Below are 27,598 nucleotides of genomic sequence, written 5' to 3'. Positions count from 1 at the left end.
GCATTTTACTTCTCATGTTACTTCAGCATCTTTTTGCACTCTTCACCACTGCACTGTTTCATATTTAGTCATGTAAATATTAGTCTTTTCTTATTCTGTTTATTGTTGATATTTAATGTTGTACCTGTACATAAGAGAGCACAGTTCACTGAAGTTAAATTCCTTGTGTGTGTGTGTAAGCATACCTGGACAATAAATCTGATTCTGATTCTGGGATTAGTCTTCTTGCATATGTTGAATTGCAGGAATCAGGGAGAAAGGTTTTGAGTTCTACTGTTGAATGTTTGAGTGTTTGCTTGAGCTTTGAGCCCCCGAGCAGGTTAATCTGGGCCTAAATGAAACCGGTGGATTAATACACTTTCTGCTTTGGAAGTTGATGTAGCAGGACACAATGCAGAGTAAACAGGAAGTGGTTTCAATTTTCTTTTAGGGGGGAAAAAAAGGGGAAAGGGGGATGAAAACCAAAAGGGCTTCAGGTCACTTGTCTTTCTATAACCTGAAGATACACATGTGACTTACAATAGAAGGATCAGCAAACTGTGTAAAGTGAAAGCAGATAGTGACCTGTTTATTTTCTAATTTCTCTGATTGTGTGATAAATAAGATCTTGAGATAAAATGCAGAGTATCATGGGTTGGGGATGAATCCCCTACTGTTCACTTGTGGGAATCTCTGATATCTGATGTTGTGACATTAGAAAAGTTAAGATACTGTATCGGAGGAAAGACTCATCTCTTTAAAATAAAATGGGAGAAGCCTTTGAATAAGTGTAACTTATCATAATGATCCCTGAATGATTATCTTGCTGTGGTACAACATCACTGTTAATCACATGTATACTGGTAGATGCTGAATGTGTGCAAATACTTTGCTAAAGTGCACTGAGCTGTTATTGTTTTGTCTTTGAAAATCAATAAAAAGAATGTTAAAAAAAAAAAAAAATGCAGAGTATTGTTCTGACGATGTGTCAAATTTAAAATGTAGAGCAGAAAACAGACAAAAAGCAGACCATACAATAAGATTGTATATCGACTTTAAAGGAATGAGTTTGACAATTTAAAACAGCAATACACAGACTTCTACTAATAAATATCAAAATAAATACACCGCTGCACAAGCACAGTGCACATCTCAACTGTTGTGAGAAACCTTTTCATTTTGCTCTCAAGTCAACATTTTTGGAATGTGAGGACTGACAGAAGAAATATACAAATATGTAATATAAAAAAAACAGCTACATAATGGTTGACAATTATTTTATCCTCATAAGTTAAAGGCTTTATATGTGATTTTTTGAACCAGCAGATGTCGCCCTTGAGCACCAGCATGAAACCAAAACAACTGGCGCTGCATTGTTGTGTTAGCATGCTAATGCTAGTGATCTTTATTCTGCTGGTATCTTCACACTGCATGTAAATTTACCTGAAATGAGCGTGATCTAGAAACACAGTTAAGCAGTGAGTACAGTATGTTATTCTTCTTTTCTCTAGTCCCTCAATTAAACAACTTTTATACACGAGGGGAGGAGTCAGCCGGCCGTCCTGGCGATGTAAACAAAGTGAAGATAGGACTCTGAAAACTCTGAAAACATCACAGACAGTGGGACTCGGGTGTTACACCCATTGTAGACAGTCATGACTCAGAGTTATTTTCAGAGGAGATACTTGATTTATACATTTAAGTGTGAAACATCACATAGAAAGCCTTTAAATAATAATTATGTTCTAGGATGCAAGATTCAAGAATATTTGTGTTCCTTTCATAGAGCTCGCAAAACACACAATTCTGTTTTTTCAGTAAAATGATGCACTAAGCTCGGAGAAGTGTAAAGTGCAGTGTCCCCTGTGCTTATACAAAGGTGGGTTTGAGGTCTTCTTTGAACACCACGGGGTGCGGGGAGCGGTACAGGCCGGTGTAGCCATCGTACTCGCTGTCGGAGGAGTCTGAGGAGGAGTCAGAGGACAGGAGCGAGCCTCGCTGCAGGCACGAGTCACAGTACGGACGGTGGTAGTAACAGTAGTCCGTGGAGCTGCTGGAGTCGGAGTCCCAGTACCCGCAGGAGTCTCTGATGCGCCTGTTCTGACCGTTTTCACCGGCTGCTTCCACACACGATGACGCTGTGTGAAACCTGTGAGACCTTGAATCACACTTCCGACATTTCCTAATCGCTTCATTCCCTTCTGCGTCTCCTTCCTCCCCCTCTTCCTCTTCCTCCAGGTCAGAGTCTTCCACCTGAATGAGGCTACCCCCCACCGTGGCTGCATCATCTTGAAGTCCAGGGTTGACCTTTCTCTTCCCACCGGCAGCAGCAGCCTCTGAGCCTGTGTAGAAGCAGCGAGGGGCCAAACCTCTCCTGGAGGAGCGGAAGGGCGGCCGCCGCTTCCTCATGGCGTACGGAGAGACGCTGGGGAAGCGGAAGAGAAGAGGCGGCGGATGAGGGGAGCGTGGAGTCCGCAGGGAAAGCGGGGAGAGCGCAGCAGAAGCGTCGGAATATTTCAGCTGAGAAGACATTTGACCGGGGGATCGAAGCGCAGTTTCTATAATGGCGTCCACGTTCAGCTCCTGGAGGATCTCCTGCAACTGCTCGCTGCTCACAAAACCAGCCGGTCTGGTGTTTCGTCCCAGATTGAGCGTCAGGCCACTTTTATTGTTGAGAGTTTCAACCTGAGTGGGGTTTAATCCTCTGTGGGATTGTAGGGAAGTGACAAACTGAACTGTTTCCTCTGCTGTTCTGAGTAACCCGCTGGACTTTAGGGACGCGGGCTCTTTAGGGTCCCGTGTTCTGGACTCAGCTGGGCCTCCACCTGGAGCACCGCTTGTAGTGACACTTCTCTTATTTTCACCCTCAGAGAGAGGAAAGGAGGCAGGGATGAGGTCTGGAGATTTTGCAGCAGAGGGGGTTGTTCTGTCAGATAATGGAACAGCTGCAGTGAGAGGAGGAGGAGGAGGAGGAAGTGGGGATCTGGTGTCCCTCTGAGGTAGAGATGAGGAAGAGATCCGGTCAGACTGAAGCTCTGTGGTCTGAGTGGAGGAAGAGTTGAGGTTGGTGTCAGAGGAGTCCAGGTCCTGGTCGTCGGGTGGCTGACTGGCCGACATGAGTCGCAGGAGTTTACCCTTGGCGTTGTTCACCTGTTCCTGCAGACTGTCGATCACAGCGTTCTTCTGGAGATTTTAATAAAACAGAAAAAAATTTAAAAACTTAAACACTCATACACATAACCTCTGTGAATAATATAACAAAAGTATTGAACAGCTGGTATGAATGAATGCGAGTCAGTCTTGGACTCTATTAAAAATGCCAAGTCAGCAGAATGTGAACATTCTTATTAGTTAGAAAAGTTAGAGAGTAATCTTGGATTAGTGGCAACAAATGAAACTAAAGTAGAATTCACAAAATCACATTAAAGCTCCTTCAAGACCTATGACTTTACTTTCTTTAGACTCGTATTCCTGGATGGCGGGTGATGCGCTTTTTCCGGACTCAAAACAAACAAAACTGGAAGGACATTTGTTTTTATTTTTACTAATGTTGCTATGTTGGTGTATCAACCTGTCCGCTCCAAATAAAGATACAATTAAAAAAAATTAATGAATTAGGGAGTGGGGACAGTTCCAAGTTAGTTTTAACCATTCACTTGTTCCATTACTTTGTTAAAATACATTACAACCAGCATGATCTGATGAAGGCTCATTAATGAAAATAAAACATCATGCTTTACATTCAAGAAAAAAAAAAAAAAAGAAAAAAAAGCTCCTGCTAGGAGGGCTCGCCAATAAGTTCCTAAAAGAAGCTTTAATAGAAAATGCAAGAGCATGGCCCACAAGACGACCTCCTGTCCTCTCTTAGATTTTCTCTTTTAGCAGTAGACTGGATGAAAACAGTGCATTACCTCACTGAGTAGTTTTTTCATGGAGGTGTTCTCCCCCAGCAGGTAGTAGATCTCGTCTTGGCTGTACACCGACGGCTGGCTCTTACTGGGGCTGCTGAAATACTTTGCCATCTGACTCGGGTTGTTCTGATCCTCCTCAAACTGTCTCCACTGTGTCAGCTGCACGGCGACGAGAGAAAAAAAAAAGGTGTTACGCAAACTTTAAAGTAAAGATGCATCACACTCACACGAGTAGTAAATGTTTCCAGGATCATTCAACACCGGACCTTTTGACCAGGTGTGTTTCAGCCTGTTGCTCACTGTTCAAACATTTCCTTCCTTTCCCGCTGGAGAGGCATTCTTTCCCCGCCGCCAGCAGACACTCAAAGAGTCATAAACCTGTTTGCAGCAGCCTACGTAGATTTGACTCATAAACACCTTCTGTGTGACTCACTCTCCTCTGATAGACATGGCACACTGGCACGCATACGGCAAATAAAGATGTGGGAACCAGAATCAGACGATTGATTTTACAACTTTGTCAAAACAAAAAAAGAGTAAGTCAGACGAGCATCTTTCATTCTGTCATGTGTCTGCGTACCTGCATCATCAGATCTGCCTGACTGTTTTTAATGGCTGGATTCCACACACGCCATCCTGTGGCACTCACACTGATACTAAAAATGAATCCTGGATGAATATTTTTATCATCTCTATCATTACTTATTTATTCATTTATTTTTATTATTTTTTTGTTTTTGTTTTTTGTTTTGTAGTGACTTTGTATTTGTTTTCCTTTTTCTCACTCTGACTTTCCATCCACACACACACACACACACACACACACACACACACACACACACTCAAGTAAAACATGAATATACCCCTTTTGTGGCCTGTGCTCATTGTAATTGTCTCTTGTCGTGCAATAAAAAAATAAAAGATAAAAAAAAGCTGAAAGTTTTCAGGATTTCTTTTTTTTCATTAATTAATGAATTAAGTAAATAAATGAATGAATAAATAAATAAATAAATAAATAGGAGATGTCAGGCGTGTTTTTGCAACAAAGAGGAAGAAATCCTGCTCTTCCCTAAACATTATTAATTCATCATATATGGAGTGAGGACGTTGTTCTCTTTACCTGAGGGACAAACAGCATGCAGTTGGTGGCCAGCGTGCAGATGAAAATGGCTCCAGCCACAGTGCTGTAGACCAGGTTAGGATAAGCCTGCAGGAAGATGGAGACAGGAACGGCCACAGCCGACGAGAGGGTGACCAGAGTGGCCGCTGTTATGATGGTCGGGGATTGGTTGACCGGAGGATGGCTGACTGTGCTGGTCAGCCCGGCTAGAAACGTCCCGTAGAGGAGAAGACAACCCTGAAGAGAAAACAGAAAAGGACAAAATAAAGACGGCGCTGAAATTAAAAAAAACTGGTGGGCAATTGGTGATGCAGCAAGGCATTGAAAGGTCAAAGGTCAAAATACATTTTGAAAAGCTAATGAGGTAAAAGGTAAGAGGCCCTAAATATAGCTGATCTTAGCACCTTCTATTACATACAGAATGAAGTGCTGTGTCATCATGAAATATAAATAGGTCACTGATATTCATAACTCATAATGTGCAAATTTTAACAGAATGAAAAACATTTCGTACAAAAACACAAAAGCCTAAAAAACGTCAGTAAACACAGCCAGACTTTTTTTTTTTTTTGGTACATTGTCAGCTGCTCCACGTCTGTCCTGCATGAGATACATTTTTTAGATTTTACCAAATGCTGCTTTATGTGTATCCTGCATGGTTTATGTTTTTTCTCCTGTGGCTGCTTCATTACTGTCATGATATTTCTATTTTTGTAGATTTTAGCAATGTTTGAAATTTTTTTTTTTTTTGAGGGAGCCTTTTATAAAATCTGGCCAGGGACAACATGTGAAAATCAGCCTTTTGACTAACTCTGGCATATTTACCGAAATGTTTATTAATATGCAATGTCCCTGTAAAATAAAAATGATTAAAAAATGACACACTTAAACTGCTTCAGGACGTCAAACAACTGATAGTAAATGGTAAATGGTGAAAGGAATTCGCTCGTATAGCACTTTTCAAAGAGGTTACACTGCAGGTCACAAGTTACCCATTCACACCCAATTCACACCCTGATGGCAGAGTGTCCTATGTGTCCATCAGTACTACAGGAGCAACTTGTGGTTAAGAGTCTTGTCAAGGGATACATTCAAGATTCAAAAAACTTTATTGTCTATCACATTGTGACAGAAAAATGACCTGTTGTTGAGGCTCAACATGAAAACATACAAACATTCACACTAACACTCACATCAGGTCATAAATAGCTAAAAGTACCTTAAATAGGTAAAAACACATGTACAGCATTTAAAAAACATTTCTTATCCAGCCTCGTTTGAAATGCGTATTGCAGTGGGAATAAAAGAGATTCTGTAAGTTTTCTTTTTCACCAGTGGTACTCTAAAACGACTTCCTGAGGGGGGCAGCTGAAACGAGTGGTGAAGGGTCCTGAGTGATGCACTGAGTGATGCAGACTGCTTTCCTTTCTGCTGCTTTTCGGTGAGAAAGTCGTACCAGGATAAAATGTTAAATGTGAGGACTGATTCAATGAGTGACTGCTGTTAAAATGTCCTGTCTGATGTTAAAACTTTTTAGCCTCCTCAGGAGAAATACATCGACATGTGGCTGCAGAAAAGGGGAATCAAACCCCCCAGACCTGGTTGAGAGACAGCCGACTCTACCACTGAGCCACAGCCGGCCTGTAGTAAGATGAACTTCTTCATGAATGATGGATTGTTGAATAAGTCTGGCTATACAATAATTCATTTTATAGTATTCTACTTCTTTGGCATTTAAAAAAACTTCCAGCCCATGTGTTAAACTTTATAAATATAAAGTATTTTGATGCAAACCTTGATGCACAAATAGAAATTCTTCGTCTGAAAGTTGAGACTTAACAAGTCTAGACATGCTGACACACAGACGGAGTCTTGGGGGATTTTACAGGTCAGGTCTCAGCGAAGGATTCACCAACTTTATGTTTAATAAATATGATTATAAGCATTTAAGGTATTCCAACAAAACTAGAATCAGCTCGGTCAAAAGGTGACATGTGATCAAAAATCTGAAGCATCAGCTGTCAGTAAAAGATAAATGATTTTTAAATAAAATGAGCCAAAATATTGAAGAACGAAACACTAAAACCAGACAATGTTTGAAAATACAGACTTTTTGGGCATTGCTGTCATAGAATACAGTGATTCATCTCTCTCACAACAGAAACTACAGAGTATGGCTGTTCAAATTATGCACAGCCATACTCTGTAAAAAAAGGATTTATTTTACATATTTAAAATACATTTAATATCATCATTGTTAGACTAGCAGTTGCCTTCAACGTGACATATTGCACAGCCTGACTTCATATTTTCTCTCGTCTTAAATAGTGCTAAAGGGAGTTTTTCTTAAACAGAAATGTTCTAGAAAATTAACTTTGTACAGTGAACTGCTGACTCCAGTATCATCCAATGAGACGTTAAGAACAAACTTGCAAAGGAGAAAAAAGTTTGAAGCAGCATCACTATGAGCACAACAATCCTCATTATTTCTCTGAATAATTCCTGCTGCGTTCACACATCAGCCCACCCTGACTTCACAAGGAAAGTTGACTCGGGGGCTGACGGGAAAATGTTATCCGTTTGCATTCACATATGCAGCTCAGATAGGAACAAATGTTGGGAAATTCTCAGGAGTTTTGGGGGATGACTGAAAACACCAAATGTTTTAGGAAATAGAAAAACCATTAAATAGAATATTGGAAATAGAATTACCATAAAAATGAACGGTTCATTTTATCGCTGAATTTCAGTGGAAGAAAGTTTTCTCACCTTCTGAACAGCAATGAGGACGGTCCACAGATCCGAGTATGAAGAAGAACAGGTGTCCAGCTGAGATAAAGAGTAGGAAATGTCTCTCTCCACCACCTGGACCAGGAAACAAAACAAAACAGTGAGATTATGTCTTCAAAGTTTAGATACTTTTTTTCAGTATGAGCAATGTGCAGTCTTAAAACCTGTGATTTCTTGCAAGTACAGTGTTAAATCTACACACTCAGATTGTACCTTTACAACAGCGCTGACAGATCGGGAACACCTAACAGGGTCTGCCAGGTTCCAGGCAGTGAGAACCAGAAAGTCCACCAGGATCAACAGAGCCACCATCCCCATCAGCTGGATGTCTCGGATGATCTGAGACAGAAAATAGAGTCATCAACACTCTAAACAAAGTCATGCAGTTATAAAGAATGAAGAAGCATTTTGACATAAATGTTACCGTTAAGGGAACACAGAAAGTCTCATGTAGATGTGACTGATGTAAACATGTTATGGGACAAACTAAAAAAGCCCTCAGAGAGCACGTCTAGACTTGTTAAGTCTCAAATTTCAGACTGAGAAATTATATTTCTGTATCGAGGGTTGTATCAAAATACTTTATATAGTGCGACACATCAGATAGAATTTTTTTTTTTTAGGCCACAGACAATAAAAAATGATTTTGCAAATGGCTAATATACCACTGAGATATTTTAAAATGATTTCTAGATATCAGTCGTACTATTAAAGACCACAACACACAAATAAGGAATAAATAAAAAAATATATATATATATAGTTAGTAAAAGGCAAGATAGATTTTGTTCAGTGCACATACATGTTGTGAAAATCAGCAGGTATAAGAGTTGATTTCTGGATTCTATGTATCCACTTCTACGTCGTCTTTTGCTGTTTTACTGAAATCTTTGCCATTCAGAAAAGTCTAATAAACCATACACCATGTACAACTCCTTTGTTTCCTTCATAACTCAGTTATGATGTTTTTCATTCACGAGCTACACTACACTTGACAACTACAGCGAGAACAAACAAAGACTAAAAATAAAAATAAAAATAAAAATAAAAATAAAAATAAAAATAGCAAAACATAAGCAAAGATACAGAGTAACAACACAAACAAAATACATTTAAATGAGATGAAAGTCAAGCAATGATTTTTTTGTTCAGGTAGTGTGTTAGAAAGGTGGGAAATGTGTTCGTGGCAGCGTGATGCATTAAAGTGAGGAACTTAGTGAGAAAACAAACAAAAATATAAATAAATGAAAAATTAGTTAGAGAGAAAAAAAAGTATATATGCATGTAAACACTTAATGTTTTGCACTAACTGTTATTTAATAATTTGTGTTTTGATAATTTTGCACTTTCTTCTTTTTGAACATTTCTGTACATATATAAACAACACAACTTCAGAAGGTCAACACTTTTTTTATTTTTTATAATCAGGTCTAATTACAGATTTTTTTTCCCTCAACTGTTTATAGGTTCTTGTTTAAATTCTTTAAATCTATTTTTCGGGTTAATATATATGTATGGGGGGGGGGGGGGGGGGGGGGGGGGGGGGCGCGTCGGTTTTGTGGTTAATTTGTAACAAATGTTTCATGTCACGTCTTTGTAACCTGCTACTGGATGATTTGAATTTCACTCGGGATCAATAAAGTATCTATCTATCTATCTATCTATCTATCTATCTATCTATCGATCTCTCTATCTCTCTATCTATCTATCTCTCTATCTATCTCTCTATCTATCTCTCTATCTCTCTATCTATCTCTCTATCTATCTATCTATCTATCTATCTATCTATCTATCTATCTATCTATCTACTAGATAACTCAACACAGGCTCCTTCATGCTGGAAACAGACATGACCACCAGAGGGCCAGGGGAGCACGCTCACCACTCTCTTGTCAGGCACCCGCTGTGTGAACACTCGGTACAGTCTCCACGTCTTCCCCAGAATAGGTCCAAACACCAGAGTACTGCCCACACAAAGGGTCCACATCCGAGCCTGAAAGAGAGGGAACTGCACATTTTACCCAAAAACTGATTTATCCGAGAATAATGTGAAGGAACGAGAGAGAGAGAGAGAGAGAGAGAGAGAGAGAGAGAGAGAGAGAGAGAGAGGGAGAGAGAGGGAGAGAGAGAGAGAGGGAGAGAGAGAGAGAGAGAGAGAGAGAGAGAGAGAGAGAGAAAGAGAGAGAGAGAGAGTGGAGGTCTTACCTGTAGCAGAGCTGTAGACGCTCCACCTTGTGAGTGTGTTTGTTGATCAGCAGCAAACAAAAAGCCGCTGATGTAGGTGAGGATACTTCCAATGAGGGTGAGGACGTTCAGGTTGGGACTGGACATCTTCACTATCCTAAAAAAAATTCAGTAACAACACACATAAACATAACAACACATAACACACATTTTCATCATGATAATATCTGTCTCTCCAGAGTGTAATCTGTTCTGCACATGTTAAATTTACAAATGATCCCTGCACTCTCTCAGTCTACTCGCCAACATATTGAATAGTTTCTGCTGATAATATGTCTACACTCATGCACTTTAACTTCTGTATCACTGACTGCACAGCTCCCTATGTCAATACTGTTCATTTACAACCCTGTTTTTACACATTTACATCTACCTCCAGCAAAGAATGTTGTATTTAATTTTTCATATTTAAGATTAGAAGTTAAATCCTGGTTGTATATATTCTCATTCTTAGTTTTTATATTTTTAGTGCTTATTTACTTTGTATTTAATATTATATTGTGTTTAAATTTGCTAATATTGTGTTTTTTGCTCATGTTGTGTGTTTGGATAACCTGCTGCTGTAACGCCACAATTTCCCAGTTTGGGATCAAAAAAGTAATTCTGTTCTATTCTATTCTATAAACACAGCTGACTGTTTCATTCTGTAATATTCACTTTTTGTTTGTTGTGTACTTATTTCACTTTGAGGGTCTAACCTGTTGTTTTTGAAGCGCAGGGTGAAGAGGAGGAAGAGGAAAGCGAGCAGGATGCCACAGGAGAGGAGAGTCCACATCACAGCACATAACACCGGGGAGAGAGAGCGCCTCGGGAGCTCCACCGCCGCCTGCACACACGACCACATGCAAACTCTTTAAAATCATGGCACAAGTTGTGTCAGTGTAGCTAACACACGTACATGATCCGTTTGTTTGTAATGGGGTTATAAATCATATATTTTTATATATTTAATGGAGACACTTGCAAGGAAAACGACTCACACATGGTACAGGTAAGTATTTTTACTTTATTAAAGCAAAAGGAGCAACAAACATCACACTTCATTTTTTATTTTTCCACTTTTATGTGAACATGATAAAGGGTAAAAAAAAACATTTAAAGCATTCTGGAAACAGACACAGATTCAACTGTGTGGAAATTTGAATCAAACTATTGAAAATACATATATCATAAATGTAAGTGAAAATTAACACTCTAGTCCAGCCTTTCCCAAACTTAAAACTGCCGCGGCCCACTTTGAAATACAAAATGACTCCGGGGCTCGTTATAAAATAAAAGTTTTGACTACAGCTCTCACTTTCAGTTAGGGTAAATTATTGGACATGACAACATGATATTATGACAAGATAGACGCAAAAGTTTACTGAACATTATGTCCATGAATAGTCATGACACGCCTTACTCATCACTTAAAGGTTGACTCATGGTTAATCATCATTATTGTTATATTTCTGTTATTTTTATACTTGGTGGAGGGCTTTTCACAGCCCACCTGCAGTACCAACACAGCCCACCAGGGGGCAGCGGCCCACTCGTTGGGAAACACTGATCTAAACTATCCGAAAATCCAACTCATAAAAACAGCTCAATTTGATGTTAAGACCACTTCTCAAGTTTTGATTGACATCCCCTGGACTCCGAACACAAACAAAAATATGTGTTAGTCACCTGAGTTAGAATCAGGAGAGAAAGCAGGAATTCTGTTAATGAATGGAGGTTTTAGAGATGGTTACTGATTGATTAAAAATTCCTTGTGATCCACATGATAGTAAGTCTACACATGCATCCTTAGCTTTAGGTGTCTCTTTGTGTTCTCAAAGCTTTGGATGATGTAAATAAGACATGGCTGCCATGCTAAATGAAAGCCCTGTAGCAAAGCTAGGTATTTACTGTTATAGATATCACCTGTCGCACTAAATAGATAATCAACCATCGCTTAACTCCTGCAGCTGAAAATAGACTAAAGCGACAATCTGTAAACCCCTGCGGTCGACACTCTTAAATAGCTGCTTTGTCACTTATCATATGATTTGATTGTAGACTTTCAAATGTCATAAATATACTAAACTCTAACCGGATATCAGGAATGTTTGCAGAAGCTGAATTTGTAATATTTTGAATATAGATTAAAAGTGATTTTGACACTTTCAGATGCAAACTCTTATGAACAAAATAATTTAAAAAAAGGCGATGTAAACAAAGTGAAGATAGGACTCTGAAAACTCTGAAAACATCACAGACAGTGGGACTCGGGTGTTACACCCATTGTAGACAGTCATGACTCACAGAGTTATTTTCAGAGGAGAGACTTGATTTATATATTTAAGTGTGAATAAAGACTTTAAATGGTTAAATGTATTTCACACATTGACAGGCAGGATGATCAGGGGAGCAGAGTTGACCCCGCCGTGATTACGTCGAGGGTTAAAGTAGGGGAGGAGTCTTTCACTGAACGAGTATCCAGTGAACGAGTAGATGTGAGAGGCGGAGTCCACGTTGTAAAAAGAAACCTGCCCCGCCTCCAGATCCACATACACCCCGACTCTGTGGGGCTTTTCGACCAGCGGCAGATGGACGGGCGTGCCGCCGAGGGCCCAGTAGCTCTCGTCCTGTCTCATCCCGACGGCCCAGAAGCCGCTCTCAGGGTTCAGTGTATTCCCTCCTTTTCTACTCACAGATTCCAGCGCGACCCCAACGTCCCACTCCTTCTTCCCCTTCACCTGGACCTCGTAGTAGAACCTTCCAGAGGAGAAACCTTCCCTCCCCAAGACGCTGACGCCGGGGTAAAACCTCTTGGGGTTGTCTGGGAGGTTTAGAGCGACGTCACCGTGATGAACCTGTTTTCTGTTTTCAGTCAGCAACAGTTTGGGATGAGCCGTATCAGGATCCAGAGTCACGTCGACAGCGCACTGCCGGGCCCGCCGCAACTCCACCTCACACAGCCTCTTCACCTCCACTTTAACAGTCTCCTCCAGCTGACAGGCCACTCGCCTGACCGCTCGTCTCAGTGTGCCCACATAAACGGCGGTCTCCATGCACGTGCTGGACCAGTCTTTAGCGGCCGGCGGCGTTGTGAAAGCTCCGAAGCTCTTCAGAAAAAAGAGATCGTCCTCGGCGCTCGAGAGCTTCTCCAGCTCTGCGTTTCTCCGCCTCAACTCGTCGACCTCCCGCTTCAGCTCGGCGGTGAGTCGACCGGCGTCGCTTTTAACTCGCCTTTGTTTCGAACCGATCACCTCCACCGCCTCGGCTTGGCCTTTTTGAATGAGGTGAAGAAGTTTGACGAAGACCTTCAAACTCTCCTCCAGCTCGTTTTCTGCGTTCTCCGTGCTGAGCTGAAAGGCTTGATCGATCTCGCTGATTTTCTGAAGTCGGTCGCTGATCATTTTCTCTACTTGGGCGTTCAGCCCAGAAATCTGAGCTCTCCTGTTCTTGCTCTCCTCGTCTATGGGCACGCTGCGGTGAGCTTTGTGGTCGTTCTTAACGCACATGTCGCACACATACGTCTGGTCGGTGTGACAGAACAGTCCAAAGAGTTTCTCATGTTTCTCACACACCCTGTCCTGCATGCTCATCACAGGCTCGATCAGACGGTGTTTCTTGAAGTTGCTCAGAACGCGATGCGGCTCCAGGTGAGTCTCGCAGAACGAGGCCAAACAATCGAGGCAGGATTGAAGCGCCTTTACCCGTTTCCCGACACACACGTCACATGAAACTCCCCCGTTATGTCCTGAATATCGGTCGCCCGCTCCAGCATTATTTCTCTCTCTCTGCTCCAGCGACTTCTTGAACTGTGAAGCGACCTCAGAGATGAAGGTGTTGACTTTGAGCTCGGGCCGTCTGTAGAACTTCTGCTTGCACACCGGGCACTGCGACAGGTTTGCACTCTGCCAGTATCCTTGGATGCAGTCCCTGCAGAAGTTATGCCCACAAGGGGTGGAGACGGGTAGGTTTAACAAATCCAGACAGATGGGGCAAAGGAGCTGCTCTTCAGACAGCACGCTGTCAGCAGAAGCCATACCTGGAGAAAAAAAATCCAGAAAGAAAAAGCAGGTGGGACCAGTGCTTTTTTTTTTTTTCCTTCCGTTAAACTTTATAGGTTTGGAAACAGTTGTGTCTCTTGAGCTATGTCCACAAATAGTATCCTGGTGTCACATTTCATCAAAGGATATTTCTGTATCCCAGAACATTCTTCATGCCAACTAAGTTCAACAGACGAGTTTACAAAAGGAATTGATTGGACACTTTTCTAAACTAAATAAAACAATATAAGTAACAAAAAATTACTTTCAAATCTCATATCTTCTCATATTTATAGTACCATGACAAAGACAAACATGGTGGTGCTAACTGTTCCTTTCCCTGATGGGTAAATAGAATAGAATAGAATAGAATAGAATAGAATGACTTTATTGATCCTAAACTGGGAAATTGTGGCGTTACAGCAGCAGGTTGTCCAAACACACAAATCTAATCTAAACACAATATAATATTAAATACAAAGTAAATAAGTACTAAAAATATCAAAACTAAGAATGAGAATATATACAACCAGGATTTAACTTAGCATTACTATAAAGATGATATTTAAAACTAATGCTAATGAGCCTATAAACTCAGAGATCACTCACCTCACTTCACTGTGTTGTGGCATGAAGAGGAAAGGAGTCTGTGAGAGTTTGTGCCCCCTGCCACAGTTTCTCTACAACTGTAATTTCTATTTTGAAAGTCACATTTGACTTCCCCGTGCACCACCTCATGTTGCCGCCGGCTCCGCTCACTCTTTTTCTTAAAGGACCAGTAACTGAGATGACACCAGTGGCGGTTCTAGACCACTTTTACTGAGGGGGCCAAACTGGGGCCAGTTGTTTTGTCAGAGGGGAACATTAAACCATGGTGAAAAATACACAAAGAGGATCGCTTTAAAATAAATAAATATATATATATATATATATATATAAAATGCCAAATAATATGTTAAATACCACAACATTAAATACCATGATTCATATTTGTTTCAGTATGTGTTATTAGGGGGGTTCTTCCTTTTGGAGGGGTGGCCACAGGGGGGACCAAGCTCAGTGCTACAGGGGCCCCTGTTGGCCCCTGTTGGCCCCTGTTGGCCCCTGTTGGCCCCTGCCTAGAACCGCCCATGGATGACACTAAACTCGGCTCTATCAACATCAATTTTCCCCAAACTATTCTTTCTGAATTGTGTGATGGTAATCCACCTTAGTCACTGCTAGGCCATGAATACGTACTGAAATTACTTTTATGGGATAACATTTCCGAGGTACATCAGGCCACGTTTCTAAGTGCAACCTATTTGATTAACCGCTAGCTACAGCTAATGCTAGGATACAACCACTTCCTAGCTAACATCATGTTAGCTTGGAAGTAAAGTCCTAGCTAGCATAACAGTAGCTAGGTAGTCACGCATTTCTTATTAATTAGTTCATCACTGACAAATGTTAATTTCCTAGCTTACTGTAATATTTGCTAATGAATGGATGTGTTAGCATTAGCTATATTCTGAATTAAGCTAATCATAAAATATGTTATTCAACTTAAAATAAGGCAAGATTAAACTTCTAAATTTCAATTTCATTGTCTTTAATCAATTGAAAAGTGGTGAAATGATGACGAATTTTAAGAAACCTTCAATTTATGCAATTACCAACGAGGAACACAGACGTATAACAGTAGTAAAAATAGTCCCTGTTTGAAAACGGTCAATTAACAGATTCCAGTTGGTTCGGCTTTTTTTTTTTACATTTTATTTGCATGGTTGAAGTGAGGGATTTATGGCAAAAGCCACAGATCATTGTTATGTCATTAATGTGATTTTTTGTGGTTGATTTTTTATTTTGGTCATTCATTAAAGAATAACAAGAGTCAAAAATATTTGTGCAAAAAGTCCACTTACAGAAATAGAAACAAAAAACTTTGCATGTTTACACTTCACACAATAACATTCAAACACTCAATGACCAAAACAGGAATAGGCTGAAGCTCAAGGCTTATTTCTGCTATGTATGATATCCCTTAGCCTTTAAACTTCTTGTCAGCCATGTTGAATTCAATGAAGCTATTTGTCAGTCTAAAGGTCTGTGTCAGCCCTGTGTGATGATGCCTCTTGGTGCATGTACACAATATGTTTACTTGTGTAAGAATGTCTCCTTATAACTGTGATATTATTATTAATACTCTGAAGATATGTGTACTTTTTTCAGTCTACTTGCTGTTATTGGGGTTGTTGTGTTGAAGTGCATGTGGATGAATGTGTGTTTGTGTTTGGGTACCGTGCTGAGACCACATAGTCTCTGCAGGACGTCGAGGCCCTCCTGCCTGCTGACTCCTGCGTGGATGAAGCAGAGCGAGGAATCACACTGGGAGCTGCAGTTCAGCTCAGGCTCCATGACTGGCAACCAGTCAGTCCACTTTCAGACACACATCCTGACGATCATGGAAATGACAGAAAAGGAGACATGAATTAGTTCTTTTAACGCTGACTTACACCAACTGAATGTAAACTTTCAAATAGTTTGTCTCTGGTGTTGGAGGAAAACTATTTTGCTGCACTGGCTATATGTCGTCGAAAAAGTTTGAGCCCCCACTTAAATCTAAAACAGCGGGCAATGGAGACCACAAAAACCTATTTCCAGGACTGTAATTCAAAATAAACTTTTAGTCAGGCTTTTAGCCACCAGAGTGTGGTGCCCTGAGAGAAACCTGTGAGAGCAGTATGGATGCATTTTTGCACTGTTATGTACATTTCTTGTATAAGTGTATTTTTAATTGCACAGTTTAAGTTTGATTCATCTAGAGGTATTCTTTAAATCTTTTTTTCAGGTTAATATATATGTATGGGGGGGGGGGGGGGGGTAATTTTGTGGCAAATGTTTCATGTCATGTCACGTCTTTGTAACCTGCTACTGGATGATTTGAATTTCCCTCGGGATCAATAAAGTATCTATCTATCTATCTATCTATCTATTTATCTATCTATCTATCTATCTATTTATCTATCTATCTATCTATCTATCTATCTATCTATTTATCTATCTATCTATCTATCTATTTATCTATCTATCTATCTATCTATCTATCTATCTATTTATCTATCTATCTATCTATCTATCTATCTATCTATCTATCTATTTATCTATCTATCTATCTATCTATCTATCTATCTATCTATCTATCTATCTATCTATCTATTTATCTATCTATCTATCTATCTATTTATCTATCTATCTATCTATCTATCTATCTATCTATTTATCTATCTATCTATCTATCTATCTATCTATTTATCTATCTATTTATCTATCTATCTATCTATCTATCTATCTATTTATTTATTTATCTATCTATCTATCTATTTATTTATCTATCTATCTATCTATCTATTTATCTATCTATCTATCTATCTATCTATCTATCTATCTGTACTGTGATTGCGCCAAGAAAAAAAAGGTTTGGCTCATTAGCAATAATAACCTCAAGACACACTAATGACAGGATGAAAGTATAAGTTATCGACCAACACCAAACACACTGGGAGGAAAGGACTGTGTGACAGGAAGCCTGTTTGTTTCTGCTTATCCTCAGTTTCCACTGTCACTACGTCATCACTGAGGTGAACTTTCAAACAGGGAATCACAGTCAAACTCTTTTCATTTGCAGTGAAAGTGAACGTCACACGATCTGCAATCAGCCTGGTTATTTCCTCTACAACATCTGTGATCGAGGACATAAACTTTGTTGAGCATCAACAAACAACTGTTTGTCACCCTCGCCACAGGCATTTTTATGAGGCTGCACTGACATGTTGCAGGTTGAATTATGCAGCATGGTATCACCTGATACTCTGAGCTGTACCCGGCACAGTCTCACAGTCTGATCTAAACGCTGCAGTGAGTCAGCAACATGTGGTCGGGTCCATGACAGACCACTCGTATCGATACAAACTGGCAGACAGGTGAGTGTTTACATGAGTAGCCTGTTATTAGTCAACACAGGTCTCGTCATTGTCTGCAGAATGATTTAGAGGTACCCGAGAGTGCAGGGATATTTGGATTGGGGGATATTGTTAGTGTGGCTCTGTCTTCCAATAAATGTGCACACAAACTGCAGAGCTGGAAAACATATGGGTGACGCGTGCTTCATAAAAAAACTCCAGTCCAAGTTCTACGTTTCAATACTTTACTGAAAGCTTTATATAAAATCAAACAAAATGTAAAGCATGGTCAAAGACCAGTGTGCTACTGTAGCTCCACAGCTTCTAATAAAACAGGCAAGCCAGTACTGGTAGCATGCTGCGAGCTTTAACCAATCAGCAGCCAGAGTTGACTGGAGCCTTAAAGGCTTTATATGCAATTTTTCACACTTAAATGTAGAAATCAAGTAAATCCTGTGAAAATAACTCTGTGAGTCATGACTGTCTACAATGGGTGTAACACCCGAGTCCCACTGTCTGTGATGTTTTCAGAGTTTTCAGAGTCCTATCTTCACTTTGTTTACATCGCCAGGATGGCCGGCTGACTCCTCCCCTCGTGTATAAAAGTTGTTTAATTGAGGGACTAGAGAAAAGAAGAATAACATACTGTACTCACTGCTTAACTGTGTTTCTAGATCACGCTCATTTCAGGTAAATTTACATGCAGTGTGAAGATACCAGCAGAATAAAGATAGATCACTAGCATTAGCATGCTAACACAACAATGCAGCGCAAGTTGTTTTGGTTTCATGCTGGTGCTCAAGGGCGACATCTGCTGGATCAAAAAATCACATATAAAGCCTTTAATTACCTTCAATTAAGCATGCAACACTGGCCTGATCTACTTAAAACTGCACCACACCAAAGATATATTACACTTAGGTATGTATAAATGGATCTAACAGATGTGTTTGGGGAAATATTAACATGTATTGGAGATAATTTTAGTTGGCAGTTAATTATTAAATGAAGTCCACAGTGTCCTGAGGTGTCAACAGAACAATGAAGCCCACCGGGGCGGCATATCTGGGAAAATGTCTGGAGTTCCTGTTCATGTTGTTTCGTCACTTTCCAAGTTTAGATCACAGCTTTGCTGCTTCCCCTGCAGGAAACACCGACAGAGAGAGGCATTTCCTCCAGTTTTTTTCAAAAATCCTGCTTCTGTAAGGTTTCAGGTTGGGAGAAAAAAACCCGCCAGCATGCAGGGTTCAACAAAGGTCAGCCAACATCCAGGAAACCATAGAGGTCACTTTGAAAAGCAGTTGGATCTTGTCTTTCCTTCACTCTGAGGAAGGTTTTATGGACATGTTTTGACAGTTCAGAATAGTCATAAGGAGTGTCTTTTTGAAGTCCTGGAGGCTAAACCGCAAGTCCAATCTGAGTTTCCTGCGACTTTAGATGTCTTACTTAAATGTAGGGCGGGCAGAACATGTGTCCAGCTGAGCTTTCAATGCTTCACATGAGCCACGCTTTAAGACACTTTTCTTTAATTTATTAAGCTAGTTGGAATAATTCAACAGACAGATCTGAAGTCTTTTAATAAAACCCGGAGCAGCCTAAAGAAAAGCCCATCCATTGAGCTGTCAATCTCTCTGATACTCTTTCAAGATTAGATCTGTGTAACCACAGGCGCTGCCACATGTAATGCCTGGTTCAGGGGGGCAATATTGAAACATTCCTCCACAGAAAATAATCCGTTTATACGTTTATTCTTTAAGCTGAGTCAGAATGCAACTACTAGCAACGAGATCCCGACTCAAAGCAGGCAGCAAGACGATTCTTGGCACATGGTGCATTTTAAAGCCTGGTTTTTAAGGCAAAATGAGACCCTCACCCCATCCCCCAAGTTATTGATGAGTACAAAAAATCCAAGTCCAACGACTGACATTAAATGCATCACATGTTAAGGGTAAAACTTCAACATTAATGTTTGTATAGTTTTGGGAATAACACAATGAAACAATACTCTCCCAAAGAAAAGATCATGCTGTTGATTATTTTATATGTTGAGTGTCACAAAGCAATTTTAATTTTACGTTTTCTGACTGACATCTCAAATCTGTGACATCCACAAATGGATCAATGTTTGGTTAAAGAGATGCGTAAAAACGTGCGCACTACCGGCTGCATTTGCGCCCTTGCAGGGTAAACTTTGCAGCCATTCGGCTTCAGAATCAGTAATGACATTATCCAGTAAAGGGGGGAAAAGAAAATCAACCACAAAATAAAGACTTTTTCAAAAAAAGAGCAAACCTTGTTCTCCAAAGCGCATGGAGGATCCCATCGCCTCGTCCCGCTCCGTACTCCATCGCGCAATCGACTCAGAAAGTGAAAATGTGAAAATAATCGAGTGGATGAGTTTGTAATCTAGCATTGCTTCAGAGTTCACATAGCTGCAGACCTGCTAATACTTCAGCGTGATAATCTGTCCACAAGCCGGAGACGATCCTGTCAGTCAGGAAAAGTTCAGCAGACTGCCGGAGCTTTCTTTTGAGTACGAGAGGGAGGCGCGTGTGACAGAGGCTGGAGGTGTGTTTGTTCAAGTGAGTGTGTGTGTGTGTGTGTGTGTGTGTGTGTGTGTGTGTGTGTGTGTGTGTGTGTGTGTGTGTGTGTGTGTGTGTGTGTGTGTTTGAAAGAGAGAGCTGAGGCAGATTCAACCTATTGGGGTTGTGAGTGTGATGATGTGACCCCCTGTGGTGCAGGTGGGTTGTGGGTCTCTCAGGGGAAAGGGTGGCAGAGGTGACAGGGAGTCAAATTCAAAATAAATATTCTGAATAACAGAAGTTGTTTGAATGGAAAGACAAACATGGCGTCTGCCTCCAATGGTGACGGCACAGGGATTGGAAATAGTGTTCCATCGAAAGAGAAAGAGGAGCAATCTGTGTGAATGCTGTGAGCCAGCAGAAATATTTCTGCATTTGTTCCACCAGCCAAAAGAGGCATAGACGTGTTATTAAGACGTCACAAAGATTTATGTGTGAGCCTACACTCAGGGTCATTCCTGATGAGGGAGTGTCACCACTACTGACAGCTGTAAGTGGGGAGCACACACACACACACACACACACACACACACACACACACACACACACACACACACACACACACAAAGAGAGATCATTAAAGAAGAAGAAAAGTTTGTTATGTAACACTCAAACATCCAGGAACCCATATTCAGTCACATACACTTTAACGTTCTTGAATGATGTTTCCCTTCTTTTAATATTCTGGTCTTGAGTGAATTGAATTGTAGAACATGAACCTAAAAACACTTAAAACCTCCAGGCAGTGAAACACTATGATTATTCATATTTATCTGAAGCATGATACTCACATTATAGTCAATCTAAGGTTGTTATTAAGTCTACAAAAATGTATTTTTCAAGCAAAATTGATTCCTTAAAGTAAATCCTGTTTATGGGGAATGAAGCCATCATGGTGATGTTCTTTCAAAACTTGAGAAAAATGGGATTGAATCATTAAAACCCACTTTGATTAGAAGGTCAAGGAAACGGCTTACAACACAGCTTTGCTGAAGATTTATCTGTGTAAACATTTAGGGTTTTTTTGTGTTTAAAAGTATGTAAGAAACTGAAAAAAAATAATGCATAAAAGAGCATGCCATATAGGATCAAATGAAAATCTACATTTACATTCAGATTACTGACAGTTTTAATCTGTACTGCACCGTGGAGACTTGTTCATAGGTGCAGGATTCATACAGCTGTTGTGACCAGCACTAAAAAACCTAACGTCTGTCTGACATGCAGCGCAATCTACAGATATGCACTTCTTGTTCAACGTCATCTCAAATCTCAAAAAATAACATGCATGTAAATGTTAAAGGCTTTATATGTGATTTTCTTTTGATCCAGCAGATGTCGCCCTTGAGCACCAGCATAAAACCAAAACAACTTGCGCTGCATTGTTGTGTTAGCATGCTAATGCTAGCGATCTTTATTCTGCTGGTATCTTCACACTGCATGTAAATTTACCTGAAATGAGCGTGATCTAGAAACACAGTTAAGCAGTGAGTACAGTATGTTATTCTTCTTTTCTCTAGTCCCTCAATTAAACAACTTTTATACACGAGGGGAGGAGTCAGCCGGCCGTCCCGGCGATGTAAACAAAGTGAAGATAGGACTCTGAAAACTCTGAAAACATCACAGACAGTGGGACTCGGGTGTTACACCCATTGTAGACAGTCATGACTCAGAGTTATTTTCAGAGGATATTCTTGATTTCTACATTTAAGTGTGAAAAATCACATAGAAAGACTTTAAATAAAGCATTCTGTTCGCTAACACTGATACTATCACTGATGGACAATGACCTCTGTTAAAAGCCACCAAAACACAAAAAACAAAAATACTGAGCTAATCCGCTGACTGCAGACAAAAAGCTTTCAAACTTGACATGTTCATAGGTGTGTTTTCCGATCAAATGACACCAACTGGAGGATTGAAACAGTTGCCAGCTTTGTTACACCCAAAGCGTGGCAATCACTCTCAGGTTTCCCCCTTAAAGATCAGGTTCAAGACGGGCTGCTGCAGCAATAACAGGTGGATAACACTGATGCTCAGATTACCCCAGAGCTTGAATATTTCATCTGTGGACACGAGGCTGTTGCTCAAAAAGCAGGAGTCAAAGTATAGGGGAGGGGGGGGGGGGGGGGGGGGGTACTGGATGAAACGGGACACATGTCATTGTACTTAGGTTACCAGGGATCAAGTGTAACATTCAAATGTTCTAATTAACAAACACAAGTGTTGCAGGCGGGCAGCATCTTTTTTTATGGACTATGATACTGTGCACATGTATCAGCTGGATGTCAACCAACCAAAATAAAAAACAAGCTTTTGAGCCCAGCACACACCGTCCGTTTCCTGTAGGACCCCTCCTAACATGCAGCACCAGCGCTTCCTGACATGGAAGCATCTGCAGCTGGGATTCCAAAATGTGACCACAGTGCCGACTATTCTGCATCATTTAAGACCATGTGGGTGGACCTGTATTGTTCGGTGGTGTAAGACTTTGCCAAACCCCTTTTCCAGGCTTATGCGCTGGTCCTGCCAGAGCCTGGACGCTCCTCAGCTACATGCCCAGGTTTGCCCAACCAACAAACACAAGAGACAAATCCCTCTCTGGAACGGCTGCAACTCCGCCTGCAGTGTTGCTATGGATCTGGATTAGGAGTGCTGGATCAAAGTAACCCAGCAGGGAAGCAGTCAATGGAGTTTCTACTGAAGGCAGTGATTATGATAAGTGTAGGAAAAAGTATCAATCTACCAGCCTGAGCTTCAAAACTAGTTTCCAGTGAAAGTGGTGGAACAGCAGCATTGCAAGTGATGATGCAATAAATTCACTGGCCCATTTTGGCCCCTGCCTAGAACCGCCCATGTTTCTGTGTCATCCTAGACTAAACTAGTAAACTCAGTTTAATGCCTCACCTTTGTGATAAATAAGCACAGAGATGTTAGTTCATGAAAAGACAGATTTAAATTGCATTTGGAAGCTTAGGAAAACTTTCAAATACACTTTGGGTGACTTATTTTCAAGTAACAACATCAGCAGAAGAATAGAGCTTAAATTATTATGGGGGATAAGATACAGCCTTCATTATAATGTGATTTAGGCCCAGCGTGTTTTACCCATTTTTCTATCACAGCATTTCTTGTTTGCCTTTTTATATGACATAATGTCCAAAAAATAAAATAACCGTTAAAAATGCCACAACTTATTCTGTCTCTTTTACAGGTTATACTGTTTTTCCTATTTACTTGTGTTGTATACGTTGTTTGTTCATTTATTTATTTTTTATTTATGTTTGTCTCATCATTTTGTATTATTATTATTATTATTTTATTTTTTTAATACTACTCTTCTTAAATGTACTTTTATTTTTTCATGCTTATCTATTTATTTTTATTTAGTTATTGTATTTTATTTTTTGTGAGTTTTCCACTCTTGCACTTTTATTCTTGTCTTTAAACTAAGAGGTCTATTTGTTGGACTGGGAGGGAGAAGTAATACTGGATCTTTGAATGTTTCTGGGGAATAAAAAAGAAAACAAATGTTGACTCTATCCCAATTGAACAGTATGTCTTAAACTTAATTTAATAAAAATATGTTGAAAAAAAAATGTCACAACTTCTGTGAAATCCCACTTTCACAAAGCTAGATGGAAATTTTTTTGACATTGTGTTACAATGTCTGATTCTTCCTCTTGTGTCAGGATGAATTGCAGAAAGTAATAAGAGTAACTGGGACATAATGAAGAAACGAGGAAAACAACAGGGATCGGAAAACATTTAAGTTTTCCCACAGACAGAGATTCCTTTTCTTTCTTTATCACCTCCATCTCCACCTCCTTGCTATGGGCATCCCCCAGACTTTCTCCCTGCAGGATTAGCAGTCTGAAGACCACGCTTTATCGTTGTGAGGGTGTGTGGCAGTCGTGTGTAAAGGCTTAGCTAAATGTACACTTGAAACATGTCATGTGTGAGGTCTGGCATGCATGTACACTGACTTTACTGTGAGCTGATGTGACTCAGACTGAGAGCCATAAGAGGCTTAGAGTATCACACATCTAGTACATCAAATTAAAACATCTCGGATTTGTAATATTGTATTTATTGTTTTTACTCAGTAAGGGTTAAAAAATTGGGACCTTCTTATAATTCAGCAACCAAAAAAATAATAACTTAAAGCGATTAAACTCACCCGTATGAGAGAGACATCATCAAGATGAAAAATCTGATCTTTACCTTGCAGAGTTGCAGATCACTTTAAATCCTAGTTTTCAAGAATAAGGTTCACAATTTCTTTTTTTCCCTCGACTTTGACTCCTAGGAGTTGGTGACAGCTCTGCTCCTCGTGCCAGTCACACCTCCTCTCTTGCAGAGTCTCAGGTTTCATTATGTGACAGCATCCTCTTGTCTCAGAGCAGGCTGAGTGTAAAGCGCATGTGCACACAACGCTAGAGGTGAAATATTACTCCTCAAAATGTGCCAGACAGTTTCCTGTAGGTGCCTGCTGTTGGTAGACGGGTCATATGCAGGGGCGGACTATTGGACTATGGGACCCTCGGCGCAGACATTCAAGAGGCCACCCGCAACCTCCTCCGTCTTTGTGGTTGTTTTGCAAAGCTCAGTCGTTGATTTGTGTCTTTTTGTGATTGTTTTGCAGCCCTTTGATATGTTTTTGTTGTTGTTGTTACTCTAAACAGCTGTTTTGCATCTCTTTGTTGCTATTTTGTGACTCAGTAGTTGCTTTTGGTTCCATCCTAGTAGTTTGTCTCTGTGGTTATTTATGTATTTCTGCAGGGTTGTTTTGAATCCCTTAGTCGCTCTATTTCTCTTTGCAGTTTATGTGTCACTGAAGTTGAAGTTGCTTTATTTCTCTATTTATGTATTTCATGCTTATATTGTTATTTTTTTTGACTGGGGAACTTAATTTACATCTTTGTGGTTATTTTTATTTATTTATTTTTACCTCTGAGTGTTTTGTTTTTCATCTCTTAGCCTGAGTTTTTTCTCTCTCTCTGTAGTTCATTTGAAGTTGATTTGTGTCTTAACGTTGGTTTTATCTTTTTGTGTGTGTAGATAACTCCTGTCTCCTGGTGTTTTGTATCTAAATTTAGTTTATCCCCCTTTGTAGATGAAATGTGTCACTTTGAAGTTTATTTGCATTTCTTATTTTTTTGTCATTTATTTTTGAATGTTTGTTTTTTGTCTCTGTAGCATGTTTGTGTCTCTTGGATGCTGTTTTTCACTTCTAAGCTTCTTTGCACTTTGTAGTTACTTTTTGTAATTATAATTGTGAAAATTTGTTTTTTTTTATCCCTTTTGTTGCTGAATTGTGTTGCTCTGTGGGGGATTTTTGTTGCTTCATTGACTTACCAACAAGAAAAGATTAGAAGAAGATCTCTGGTGTAAGAGTCCCATGACTCCTCGGGCCTCTGGTCTGTTTGAGTTATCCATCCATGGTCCTTTGGGTATTTGTGTTTGAAAGACATTGAAAAAAGATGAAAAAAAGGAAACACTGGAATAACACTGGAACCCAGCTGTGAGTTGGTCAATGACCATTCAAACACACAAACTATGTGCAACTTCAGGCATCATTCTCACCGGCCCGGCTAAAGGAAACAGTGAGGCGAAAAGAAATTGAATCAGAAGCTGCTATAGAAGCAACAAAATGTGAAAAGAGGAGAGAAAGCGGTTAGCGGCTCTTGGCTGTGGGGGCTAAAGGATTAGCACATTGTAAGAGGCAGAATGCACTCATCCTGGCATCTCTCCATTTTGAGTAACAGAAATTGGTCCCTTCTGTAATTAGCCTAGACCAGTGCTTCCCAAAGTGTGGGCTGCGGCCCCCTGGTGGGCCGTGTGGGTACTGCAGGTGGGCCGCAAAAAGCCCTCCAAGTTTAAAGATAAAAGAAATATCACAATAATGATGATTAACCATGAGTCAACCCTTTGAGTGATTAGTAATGACTATTCATGGACATAATGTTTAGTCACCTTTTGTGTCTATCTTGCCATTCTATCATGTTACCCTAACTGAAAGTGAGAGCTGTAGTCAGAACTTTTATTTTATAACGAGCCCCGGAGTCATTTTGTATTTCATAGTGGGCCGTGGCAGTTTTAAGTTCGGGAAAGGCTGGCCCAGACAGAACTCACCTTCAGATGCAAATGAAACCTGGACTTGTACAACAAACAGTTCTCTAGGGTTGATTCATGTAAACACATGAACACAAAAAAACGAATTCTCAAATTGTGTTTTCACTAACACACAAAACTCCTGAAAATTCCATAAATTGTCAGGGTGAGCTGCATTAATGCATAAACGACCTATTTTTTTTTTCACCCTGGCTTTACCCGGACGGTTCCCTCTCAGCCTCCAAGTAAAATTTCAGTATGAAGTCAAGGGGGAGGTGTTCTACAATTCTACATTTCACTTATCAGACTCTTTTATCCAAAGCGACGTACATCAGAGAGTAAGAACAACACAAGCAAGGATCTAGAAAAAAGGGAACAATGTGAGTAAGAGCAAACGATCAGCTTTGAGTCTGATTGGACACACAGGTGCTGACAGGAAGTGACCAGAGGCAAAGCACAACATTGAGGGCAGTTCTTGAGAGCTCTAATCAGTATAGAAACCATCTTATAAGTCGTCGTTATCAAACAAAAACCATCGTCATTACCATCATCATCATCAATAATATGGAGACCATCATGATTAAGTTAGTAGGTATTCATGAAAGAGCTGGGTCTTTAGCTTTTTCTTAAAGGTGCAGAGGGACTCTGCAGATCACATGGAGTTTGGAAGTTCATTCCACCACCGGGGGGCGACAGAGGAGAAGAGTCTAGTCAGCGTCTTAGGACCCTGTTGTGAAGGTTGGAGGTTGGGGGGGGGAGGGGGAGTGTAGACCTGGATCAGAGAGTTAAAGTAAGGAGGAGACGTTTTTGTCGCTGTTTTGTAATCGAGCAGCAGAGTTTTAAATCTGATGTGAGCAGTAACTGGGAGCCAGTGTAAGGAGGTGAACAGAGGAGTGAC

At 40.2% G+C, this 27,598-nt stretch overlaps 2 protein-coding genes across 2 annotated transcripts; both read right to left on the bottom strand.

The window, feature by feature from the left end:
- Positions 1–1,016: 1,016 nt before the first annotated feature.
- gpr156 (G protein-coupled receptor 156) lies at positions 1,017–20,542 on the bottom strand. Its single transcript, XM_065961837.1, has 10 exons — positions 20,297–20,542; positions 16,344–16,497; positions 10,743–10,870; positions 10,006–10,141; positions 9,683–9,793; positions 8,014–8,139; positions 7,780–7,875; positions 5,011–5,247; positions 3,891–4,049; positions 1,017–3,162 (listed from the first exon to the last, which is right to left on the bottom strand). Exons 2-10 carry the CDS (start codon positions 16,458–16,460, stop codon positions 1,849–1,851), a joined length of 2,424 nt encoding a protein of 807 aa, XP_065817909.1. The 5' UTR covers positions 16,461–16,497; positions 20,297–20,542; the 3' UTR covers positions 1,017–1,848.
- LOC110003143 (E3 ubiquitin-protein ligase TRIM68-like) lies at positions 11,037–14,975 on the bottom strand. The gene is made up of 2 exons (XM_065961839.1): positions 14,673–14,975; positions 11,037–14,062 (listed from the first exon to the last, which is right to left on the bottom strand). Exon 2 carries the CDS (start codon positions 14,058–14,060, stop codon positions 12,405–12,407), a length of 1,656 nt encoding a protein of 551 aa, XP_065817911.1. The 5' UTR covers positions 14,061–14,062; positions 14,673–14,975; the 3' UTR covers positions 11,037–12,404.
- Positions 20,543–27,598: the final 7,056 nt, after the last annotated feature.

The sequence above is a fragment of the Labrus bergylta genome, chromosome 13, assembly GCF_963930695.1.
Source record: "Labrus bergylta chromosome 13, fLabBer1.1, whole genome shotgun sequence".
NCBI lineage: Eukaryota > Metazoa > Chordata > Actinopteri > Labriformes > Labridae > Labrus > Labrus bergylta.
Note: the sequence above shows the minus strand (reverse complement) of the source record. Positions and strands in the feature narration are given on the sequence as shown.

Coding starts and splice junctions, on each gene's coding strand:
- LOC110003143 (XM_065961839.1), bottom strand. CDS start 14,060: ATGGCTTCTGCTGACAGCGTGCTGTCTGAAGAGCAGCTCCTTTGCCCC.
- gpr156 (XM_065961837.1), bottom strand. CDS start 16,460: ATGGAGCCTGAGCTGAACTGCAGCTCCCAGTGTGATTCCTCGCTCTGC. Junction 10,142..10,742: donor CTGCGCTTCAAAAACAACAG/GTTAGACCCTCA, acceptor AATTTTTTTTAG/GATAGTGAAGATGTCCAGTC. Junction 7,876..8,013: donor CTGTCAGCGCTGTTGTAAAG/GTACAATCTGAG, acceptor TTCCTGGTCCAG/GTGGTGGAGAGAGACATTTC.